At 47.0% G+C, this 11,831-nt stretch overlaps 1 protein-coding gene across 1 annotated transcript; it reads right to left on the reverse strand.

Moving 5' to 3' along the window:
• Positions 1–3,575: 3,575 nt before the first annotated feature.
• EMWEY_00047300 (hypothetical protein) lies at positions 3,576–4,195 on the reverse strand (the record flags this gene model as incomplete). Its single annotated transcript, XM_013479262.1, has 3 exons — positions 3,576–3,600; positions 3,749–3,877; positions 4,098–4,195. The coding sequence occupies 3 exons, from the start codon at positions 4,193–4,195 to the stop codon at positions 3,576–3,578; spliced, it is 252 nt and encodes an 83-aa protein (XP_013334716.1).
• Positions 4,196–11,831: the final 7,636 nt, after the last annotated feature.

The following is an 11,831-nucleotide window of genomic DNA, read 5'->3' on the forward strand; positions in this document are numbered from 1 at the left end:
TATATATATATATATATATATCGATTTGCATGGAAATCAAAACGCACCTTCTAAGATATGAGATCAAGTCCTTGAGCTCCTTGAGACCGCGTTTACCAGAATCAATCAGTCTCTAAATCAATAAATCCAATACTTGTAGTCTTCTGCTGCAAGCTCGTAAAGGGCACACCGGAATCCCGTTAAGGCGAAGATACTACAAGATCCCTAAGCTTTACCCCCCTCAGCAGGAAGACATTCCTTCACCGCAGTGGCCACGAATGTTTTATTAGGAAATCCTATTCCATGAACTTCACGAACGTGCCTGCTTGCTGGTGCCTGCTCGCGATGGCAACACGATTCCGGCAGTTCACTATAAGAGGACCACAGGAGTGACAACACAAAAGAATGTGGCAGGAAGGGTATACTAAACTGAGACCCTTATGAGAAGGAAGGGGAAATCAACTTTTTCTAAAACTTTGCAACACGATTCCGGCAGTTCACTATAAGAGGACCACAGGAGTGACAACACAAAAGAATGTGGCAGGAAGGGTATACTAAACTGAGACCCTTATGAGAAGGAGGGGGAAATTAACTTTATTTAAAACTTTGCAACTTGAGCTTTCCCGTGTAGGGGTGCGGGAAGGGGCACGTTTTAAAGCCGGGTTATGCAACGACCCAAAACTAAGGAACATCTGCTTGGAGGGCTCCGCCTATCGCAATGACCTGCGGCAACGCCATACAGCTCCTCGACCAGCCAGCATCTTCGCTTCCAGGTGGTCATACTTACGGCTCCCCAACCCACGTGAGCAGTGTGCAATGCATTCCAGTCCCTATCAAGCCTTCATCAGTAGGTATCGCCTTCGCCAGCAGCTCACTATCTGTGCTCATCTTGGACTAAATGCACTAACTGCGCTGCTACAAGATGCCCAGGCATTTACAATGAGGTGCAGGGAAAGTACCTGTGAGGGCTGCAGATGCATTCTTTGCAGCCAGATGGCTGCAAATAGAGCCAGCAGCAACATAACATTGTTTTCACAACTTGAAGTGTTCTATAATTATAATTGCTCCCTACCTTCACGTTAGCTGTATGGATATGAGCGAGGGGAACTTACTTTCTAGAGTCGAACAAAGGGGGTTTGATAGTGTATATTACTTGAACCTCGCCAATTAACAAGATGCAAGTAGTCAGGTGACCCATACATAATTTAGCGGTACCATAATAACTGAGGACACACTGAAGCAGCACCACATCTACGAATGACACATCCCTCGAATGTACACGTTCCCCTATATGGCGTACCAGCTACATGCACGGCATGTCGTCTACTGACGGAACTGCAATACGGGCGCCAGCATGGTCAACTCTCGACAAAAACCGACGATCGCCAAAACCGCTTCCTAACCGGTACGGGTCCTACTCAAGCAGGGGAGCATCTCATGCACTACTGTGCACATATCCACGACGGGAGAAAAAGTGGTCACAGGATTCATGCAAGCAACTCACGAGCTAAAACATTTGGGGGCGTCAAACATATATTAGCAAACCAGATGTGACATTATGTATTACATACACTGCTCACGCTAGTGCGTGACGGACTAAATGCTGCACATGCTTCATGCACGCAGCTCACGAGCTGAGGATGTGAGGAGTATCACAATTAGGCACTTACAATCCAGATGAAGCCTGCATAGGCAGTGAATATAGTTTTTACGAACGTAGGCGACTGGCATGCGATAAACAGCTGTTAGGCCTAAGGTTCAGTCTGTGTTGTTAAGGGCCGCCAACCCACAGTTCGCTTGAAGAAGGACAAAAGTCGGAAGTGACTGCCAAACAAAAGCTCACTTGCTGTTAGACAGCCACCAAGCAGAGAGTACGAGACGTGACTACTTAACACCTTGAGAAAACTACAAGTCTCAGGCATTCGTGTCATGCGCATTCCTGCAGAATCCGATACATTTCGTTTGTTGGCACACAATTTTCCTGCATCTAAACATCTTTGCAGCGATCTATGGCTCCCCTGCCACCCCAATGCTATGCGAAAGCCTCGGCAGCGCAGCACTCGCTCGGCTCTCTCGGTGCATGGAAAATCTTGTGGAATACTTCGGTAGCTTTACGTTAGCTGCACAGTTGATCATTGCTGGCATTGCAATGCACCCCTTCCGAAGGCAACAGAATATTCCATGGTGCCACAGGCACCAACTGCAGCTCGATGGCAGATTTGACCTGATGATCCTGCGCTGGTATGCGTACTGAACCAGTAGCACTTCGACAATGTAAAGACCGTTTTGCCCGGAAAATGCTCCAGAGAATTGGGGATAATTAATGAGACAATGATAGTAAGAACCGTAGCAAAAAGACACGCTGGCAAGAACATGTGCTTTAGACGTTACATATTGGTACTAAGAGAACAGCACGCTTTGCTACTCTCGTCCTATTGAGCCTTTGCATCCTACACGACATCTGAAGAATTCTTACTTCCTGAATTGAGTGCGTGTTACACAGGACGACCCCATAACCCTACTCTACAAGAAGGCTGCAGTTGGTAGAAGAAGGTCGCAGTTGTTTAGGCCCGGCAGCTGACGAGTCCGTGGATTACTTACACAAGTGCACATACCCTTGTATTCAGCCTTAGAACGACTGATGCTGAAGCAGATGCATAGCTCTAGTATGCCAATACGCACAAGCTGCGTGAAAGATTAATATCACATCTGGCTCAGCTAGGACCTGTTCCAGAGCCTAAGGCGAGTAAAATAATTAGTTTTGTTCTTGTATATGTTTAGTTCTGTCAAACTGTCCTCACGTTCCTTTTACATACTTTCTTTATTAAGAAACAAATGATCACTCTAGCTTGTTTGCTGTCCTTATCATGGCCAAACACAGGAGATCTACGTAGGATGCCTTCAGATACAAACCACAAAACGTGGCATATTTATGTTCCTTCATGAATAGAGTATTTCGCTCTCGTTCAATTAGGATGCCAAAGGACGGTGATATCCACTACTAATTATGTTGTCACCACATGCAACTTTGCAGCGCATACCGAAGCTCAGGTAGCATAAATGAAGCAGCCTCCTACGACAGGAGATGAAGACTAGATGCGCGTGAGCGTTGAGGAACCGTCGCTGAATGTTTGGTTGTTTCACTGTATGCAGCATTGCAAAATGTTCCCTCCACGGCTTGCTCGAACACCCTGGTGGAATGTTTTGCAAAAGGACCCCACATGGAGGTACTTCCTTAGAAGCATCGTGCGCGTCAATTGCGCATGGCCAACACATAAATGGCTCACAAACCCGCCAGCTTGCGCAATTACGCATAGAAGTAGGGATCATTCGATTTTGCTCACCTAGTGACCAACCACTCCAGATGACTTGCATTCGAAATAGCAAATGCATCATCGTGTTGCATTTGCTTTTCTCGGTACGGAACCTCTACGTCACGGTAAGGCCTGGAGCTATCCAAAACACTCCGCAGTTTTGCCTGTACCGCCGGCTTCCCCACAACAGAAGTCTGTCAAACCGCCGATTCAGGCCAAAGTGCTATCGTGTTTGTCCGCTCCCTTCTGCTAAGATAGTTTCCAGCACGAATAATGAACATGCTAATGAACTCTCTTAAAAGTGTCCCTGCTCCACGACGTACAGTGCACATAAAAGAATGTTCATTCCCATCTACGCAACCACTTCAACCAAAGCCTTGAAGGCATATTTTTATGAAGCCGAAGCATCATGCAAAACCAGCGCCAGTCACGGCCACCAATATGGCAGGACTCACCGATTCCCCTCATCGCTCATGAAAAGCGGGACGCCGCTTGTCAGGAAAGTACCATCACAATTGCTCATCGTGAGCTTTATAAGCGTTCTTTGCTCATTGAACGCTGGACAGTGGCGTCTTGCAGTGAGCCTGCATCGAAAAGCATCCCAACGTGCACGCACATGCACTGTAACCCTACGGGCAGAAAATGCCGCATTGTCAGCCACTCTAGGCTCAGCTAAAGGAATTCGTCTTTTCACATACCAGCTGTGTATGACGGCGACCTCCAATACAGGTGCTTCAACGTACGTCATTACGTTTATTCGACTGTGTTTAAGATATTTCCACTGAATATCTGATTTCGTCTTACCTTGGCAGTGCCATCCTTTCACCTTCAGGGAAAGCGATAAGCAAACTACTCCCCTTCCGCGCTGGAAATCGCCACATACATTCTTTATCCAAGCTCATCTTTGCAGTGGTTCGTCAGCAATGCATACACAAGCCACCGGAAATAGTGCAGCACCAATCTCTGAACCCTCTTGCTACTAAAAATTGGCACTACTAACTTCTACATGACCGAGTTGGCTACCTGGGCCCGGCCTAAACCTTCTACTGTGCGTTTTACCTGAAGCAAGGCGAAGTGAGACATACACCTGTTTACTGTAGCAAAATCACTAGCGGCAAGGTCGTTGGAGCATCCCGTTTTCTGCAGAGCAGGCGGCTGGGGAAGGTTAGAGCAAACGCACCCTCTTACAAATTGATATGGAGTATGTGGTGATAACCCAATCCGCAGAAATCAAGCGAGATTCTCAAAAGGTAGCCATAAAATTAGGCAAAGTTCTCTTCAACACCAAAATTTAGTGAACGCTGCGTATGGGAACTACTGATGGTCGCCGTACTCACCACACCAACGTAGGCCCGAACAGCGTTGGTAATACTCTCGACGTACCAACTACGCTTATCAATGCGACGCTGCTCAGTCCGGCTGTTGAGGCTCCGGCCCCAATACTGTCGTTCAAGTGCCGACTATCCAGCTACTGTCCCTATAGTAGCTGGTAATATGCGCAACGCACGTCCTTTAATTTGGTGAAGGCCTCGGCAGAGTAGCTGTGCAGGATATGCGCACAGTGCCACCTTCAAGTCAGATAAATCCCGCATCAAGGAAACGGCGTCTATTACAGGAGCAGAGCAAGAACGTACTTGCTGGTAGAAGGAGAAAATATCTTCGGACACAAAAATACTAAGAGCAATACAGAACCAGCCACCCAGTGATCCTTGTGCTACTTCACTTTGGAATGGAGCCGCGTCACCTCGTTTCGGCCCTGACGGACTTTTGGGGACTTATACTGGAGGACACTCACGATCTACGGCAGTTTTACCAAGCTACGGCTTCATCGCCTATTTATTCAGCCAACGGCAAATGTATATGGGATACAAATATCCTGACCGGGCCACAATTTGACGTTCTATCAACTTCTTAGTGAGCTCTTAATACGGGAAGGCGAACGTACTATCTGTCGTCAGTTGTAGGCGCATGTCGATAACATATTTAAATGCTTCTGTGCAGGTTCTGAACCACTTCACAAGACCTGCAGCTCACAAACGGGAATAATATCTCTGCTCTCTCCGTGCCATCGTGCTGAACATGCTGAGCTCCGTAACCAGAAATGCTTACTCTCTATTTTCAAGATGTATTATCTGTAACATTATCCTCTGCTCAATTAATAGTGAGTTTTCAAAGGAACCCAATGTGCTTAAAGGGATCCTCCTGCTGCCTATGCTCAACGAGCCTGCGAAGGGATAAGATATGTGCAATGCATATATTCTAGAGATCCAAAATTATTAGCGAGCAACCAGGGTAGTTCTTTCTTTAACAACTGATTCCACATTAGACAGGCAAGGTGTGATCATGTCCACATTCAACACCGAACAGCTCATGGCGCAAAAACGCACCGCCTGCGCTCAAGTCCACATAAAGTCAGTACTTTAGAAAACGGTACGAAGGTGGCAAAAGGAAGTGCCAGTTCTGATCTCACCGTGTCTTCCCCCTGGCGAGAAGTTGGTGAACATGCTCACTCTTACATAAGTAAGCCATACAGAAGGTCACTGTTTATAGTCGTGGCAATTTAGGGCGGGTAAAGTTAAAAGGGAAGGGGTCATGATACGTTCCAGGCCTCAACACAGCCAGCCCAAACGAACTTACGCACTGCTCACACGCGCTTAGCGAACAACGCAATGGATATACACTTACCTATATGCACTTTTATTAAGAGGCCTTTGATGTGCCATTAGACGCATTAGCCCGCCAAAGAGCAGGTATATGCACGCCTCGAGCAAGTGGCATCCTGCAGGAGACCCATTCCTGGAACTACCGACGCCTTTATTTAGAAGTAAACTAGCCCAGTGCAAACGCACGACCTACAACAGATTTTACGGTTTAGGGAAAACCGAACAATTCTTGAAGCATAAGGGGTGTCGGGAATTCGTTTCCTAATGATGACGTTCAGGTGCAACGAAAACTGAAGAGCCTCGTGGTCCGTTTGCAAAACATGAACTTACCATCTAGGAAACAAAATGCAGATTCCTCCTAGGGATAAAAGAAAGCAAATATCCACATGTTCTCCATCAAAAGCATCTTGATTTCTACTCCTTTGGAATAGACCATTCCGCTCTCAGAGAGCTGAATCGAGTGAGGGGCACCAGTGGTTGATGCGCAAGTCTCACTTGCTGGCAGGATTGATTCTATGTGAACCTTCTTGTCGGGTTGGAAGCTGATATCGTCAACGGTAAAAGCTGCATACCACTGGAACCTGTGTATGCTCTAATTATGGTAAATGCTACCACTCTAGCGATGCTCGAGCATCTCTCGGCAATTGTGCACCAGAAGACTAAAAACAGCTGCTGAAAAACATCTGCATCGCGTTTGCAGCATAAGAACTGTGAACGCACTCCCTTCAGTTACGGCTTCTCTTCACTGCATTCTCATGGACTAGATATGTAGGAACAAAAACAAAGATAGCTTTGTGCACACAGCGCTCAATTGCGCAATAAAGAAGAGGCAAGCAGCAAGCCCCCTTCAGTGTGAGGCTGGAGTCAGTTTGTGAGGGGCAACTGCGGACACGATTGCCAAAAGAGATGCAGCAAACAAAGGGCCGTCGAATCACCGCAGACCAAATGAAACTTTCCCTGCTGCGGGAGCTCATAATTAAGGCTCTGCCAAACGGAAACGTACTTGCTTCGCCAATGCGTATTCAGTTGACAGCAGAAAGGAGGTATCGTGCGTCCAACACCTCCTATTATAGAATATACATGCGTAGGACGAACAGACACCATATAAAGGAAGACGCTATCGCACTTGCTATTTTTGTAATGGACATGAGAAGACTTCTCCCGACCTCAGTGTCCGCCACATGTTGTTCACTTCCGTTCTCTTGGACATATAGCGCAAGGCTGCCCTTCCTTATTATGAGAGAAGCTGCGGCTACGTCTTCATGCAACCACCTTCATGCAGCATTTCTGTTTAGGAGACCCACTATCTACAGCCCACACTCAAGGTAACCAATACGTAAAGCAGCATGAACAGGGTGTTAGGAGCCGGAGAAACATTCACGTTTCGCCACTATTAACCCGATAAGAAGAACTTATGGAATCCAATAACGAGCAAACGGTAGGGGAACATCTGCATGCTGGGTCGAGGAGTGCATGTTGACTATTCATTTCTTCACTGAATAGAAGCAAGAACCCACCTCCTGGTCTTCCGAGGAACCACCTACCAAAGGACGTTCAGAGGCGTCGAATCAATGGCCGCAGCCTCATGGTGCAGTCTCGCAGCTCTCGCCCTGCTAGTCCATCTGCGAAGTGCACTCTCCCAAGTTCCAGAATAATGACAGCCAAAGCCTGCCTCAATTAAATGCGCAGACGTACCTCCTATGGTTCACGGTCAGTATTGACTGCACATGATGGGCAGATGGTACCAACACCTCCATCAAATGAGCAGAATTTCTGCTACCGATGAACTCTCGCATGCAGTTTACCATGCAAGGTGCTACCTGCAGCTTCTCTGTGCTGTGCAAAGTATGATACTCCACGACTGCTCAGTTTGCACAATATGAAGAATGCGTTGACACCGTGGTTGTGTACACCAGTTACAACATGCAGTTAAGGCACAGACTCTTCAGTTGAAATCGGCATAAGTGCTCCCAGAAACTAACTTCCTGTTTTCAAAATTACCAGCGCTACCCCGCAAATGGACTGCGGTTCACGGAAAGACCTCATGGGACCATTCGTTGTCAAAATACTTCAAAAGCCCGACTGTGCCATTATAATATTAATACCCGAAAATCACAAGTCGTGAATTACTTAAAACGTCGATTGAACTTGAAAGTCCACGGCTACCCAAGGAGTAGAGCACAGTGACAGTGCAGAGACCTGTTTGCTACATACGAGCTTCGCAAAGTAACATTTATCCGTAGCAAACATGAATACTGTTGGTCCAGAGTTTTCCAAGATGCCGCCATTGCATTTTCCTGTCTTGTCGTGTAAAATGGCTCCTGGGAATAGAATTATTCAGCTGGCTGAGGCCCCATGCCCCATGCGTATGGCAAGCTTTGCATAGGAAATATGGGCCAACTGCCACGGTTGGTAAGCTTAATGCGGTCTTTACAGATGACACACCATCTGTACGGAGTTGCTAAAGCGAGGACTCAGATAATGACAGTCAATTTGTCACGGTGAGAAAATGCTTACAACTCAAATTCGGATTTTACGATGCACTGGATATGCCTTGCTTGGTGCACTTGGCCACCTTGACGACAATTTTTCGTTAAGTATTTAGAGTTGCCTGTGTGGGCTTCCATCGTGTTTAATGCATGAGTGTGAGCTGAAAATGCCGCAAGGCATATCCAGTGCATCCTAAAATCCGAATTTTACACCCGCCGTGTGAAAAGGCACGAGGAGTGCTAGCCACATGCCAAACGCGTGGGAACGCACTTTCTGAAGAGAATAAACTTAATGAACCCACCCTCTCAATACGCTAAAAAAAAGAAAGCTCTCCAAACTTCGAATCGATTTCTGATCCGTTACTTATTACCCAAGAGTTTCCCCCTATTCTGCCATGACGTGAATACTGTAATTTGGGCGATCGCTGCCGCACCCATAGTCTTATGCACTTCTTGTGGGCGTCGAAAAACAGAGCGTTGATGCCTAGAGAATCACTGTTTACAGTTCAAGTCGCCCACATCCTGATTTGAAAACGCCACTGGCAATTTGCCCTTATCTTGTGCCTCTTCACAGTTAGAACCGTACTCGGTCCATTTCGAATTTTTCATTTTGGATCTAAATGCATGACTTAGTGGAGGTGCAGTGACAAGCGATGTAGACAATGGTAAGATGCGCACTAGCTGCAGCCACAGCGGGAGTGACCACAAATGCGCACATAGCTGTGCTTCGACCTTCTGCGGTTCCCATAGCAGCAAATAGTCTCCCCCTAAAATCCACTGTCCATTTTCGAGCCCTTATAACGTTGGATGAAACAAGTCACCTATAAATGCGAATGGCATGTATACGTACCTACCTCACACTCATGCATTAAACACGATGGAGGCCCACACAGGTAACTAGGAAAGCACGCACCGACTGCGGTTGCAGGCCTTGTAAGTGGAACCTGTACGGAATCATGCCAGTACAGATTTGTAGAGGCGAGGACGCAACTTCGGAAAATTTATAAAGCTTTCGGCAACGCACTATTTGTGCCCTTATTAGACATTGTTCCCCTAATGTACGGTTCTGGTATTCTTCTACGCTTCGGCCCATAGCGAACACACTTGCTAACACACAGAGGGCACACGCCCTCGACATACATAATTATAAACTTGTAAGACAATTCTTACACCTGGAAACTTTTCCCTTCCTGTTACCAAAGACCCGCGCAACCGGAACACGGTGAAATATCCCATGATCGCCATGACCGCCAATTATATGCCATATTTAACCAGGGGAGAAGGTGCCCTTGCATTCCGGACAACTCTTCAGATATCCAGGCATGAGAGCCCTTCCCTACGGGCTTAGATTTTATTTATCTTGGTCCCCAGTCATACGATTTTCCGAGCACATTGAGCATGTTAGGCCCTACGTTTTACATCTTGTGCTGCATTTTGCCAGCTCGTCATAGCGATATGAAACTATAAGCTGCATGAAGGCGTTACAAGCTCTATACTACTCCACGTAGCACTGCATAATTTGAATGCACCCACTGGTGAAGTAGCTAGCGTAGGAGCCGGTAACTTAGTTGGCCAACAGTCCTCTGTCACAGCTACGTACAGTCCAATTGACGACGACTGACGTCTTCTGAACAGCAAATCAGAGAGTCAGCAGTACATAGGTTCGGTCGAGCCGAAAACGTACTAGCTGTGCCCATCGTATAGCATTACGTGGATTCGGGACTAACTGATTAAACGGGCAAAGCACATACTACTGTACAATGCAGAGGCAATCACGAGGAGCGCTCTCACATTTTTATACCCTGAGATTCATCTTTACAGTGGTAAATACAGAAACCAAATTGTGCGCATAGTGCACATAACATTCTATTTTCTACTACGCCGAAGTATCGGGAACAGGGAGCCTACACTCTGAAGGCAAATAGGAGGGGGCGTAAATGTACAGTTCAGGAACACCTTCCAACCTACCTTGCCGGATGCCAAGAGAATTTAGGCCAGTTACACAACACCATCACGCCTTAATGTTCTATGGGCAGCAAAGCGCCACCCGGAAGGTCGCATCATCTCTGGATTCAACAATTACTGCTCTCTCAACACAGCTAAAAGCACGTAGAATTAATCCTACAAAGCATACCAGCTGAACACATTGGGAGATGTGCTTAATTGAGCTCCACATGTTTTCGAGATTCCAACAATCTTTCAAACATGCAATGCCTGTAGGAGCTCCTGATTGCCTCCATACGCAGAAGATTTGGTTGATGACTGGTACCCTAGAAGACCAGTGACCGACCAACTTTATCAATAATCAGCAATCATAGGATCGCACGCTGGTCGTACTTAGCATACTTAGCATCAAAGAGACCTACACAGTAGCCACTGCAAAGCTGTAAGTTCGTACATCCTGAGATTGATACGAACAAACTGGGCACAAACTAACTCTCAGCAGCCGACAGCCTTGTTGCTGAATCTTGGTCTCAGCATTCCAGCGTTGGAAAACCCATTATGTTATTACAGCAGAGGTGGGGTATTTTTCCACATTCAAAAGGAGGAACTGCGTACCCAACATTACACTTGAACAGGGCCTTGAACCAGGTGGACACGAATAAGTTATTACTGCTACCGTTGTGTCCATTAACGCCCACTCCCTAATTTGGTTGGCATGAATTCCTCATTGCAACAGGGAATTGCGACTCTACACACTTGGGCACACGAGATGGCGGCAAGAACCTATAGTTGGATTTTCATTGATGTTAACCAACTCCTGCGGGGTTACTCTAGCACTTCGAAAGGCTGAGCACATTTGTAGAATTAACACTGCCACCGTTGGCCAGTAGCAGTCTCGCTGTTACTGGAAGTGCTGCACCGAAGCGTTGACAAAGCGCCCCTGAACTCTAGCATAGAGCATTCCCTCTGGAGTACCTAGTTGGACACAATGACGCTCGGGCAGAGCTTTTTATGGGCCAAATTGCCTCCTCCGACTCAAAGCACTAGGAAAATATTCTCACAGTGTTCCTGGTTTGCCCTGCTTCACTCTCCCCTAGCCAAAGACCAAGGCGAAAAACCACCAAATCATCGCCTTCCACCCACGTGAATGGAGAACAGAAGCACAGAATACGCAAGAAAGGGACCTAGCAGTGTGGAGGGGAGTTTTGAAGTATCGAACACTTGCGCACCTAAGAGGTGGAACTCCCTCCCCAGTAGATCCACAAGAGGATCACGGTTGGTACAAAACAAGCCCCCACGTTTTACCAAACTCCAACGCCTGAACCAAAGAATCACGCCCGCATAGGCATGGGAGCTCAGAAACATGGAATAACAGCTGTCCACGCACGAGGAGTCCAGAGAGCCAGCTAGGTCTTTCCGCGCATCAACGGAATTGTCAGTTC

The sequence above is a fragment of the Eimeria maxima genome, genomic scaffold (assembly GCF_000499605.1).
Source record: "Eimeria maxima Weybridge genomic scaffold, Emw_scaff1018, whole genome shotgun sequence".
NCBI classification, from domain to species: domain Eukaryota; phylum Apicomplexa; class Conoidasida; order Eucoccidiorida; family Eimeriidae; genus Eimeria; species Eimeria maxima.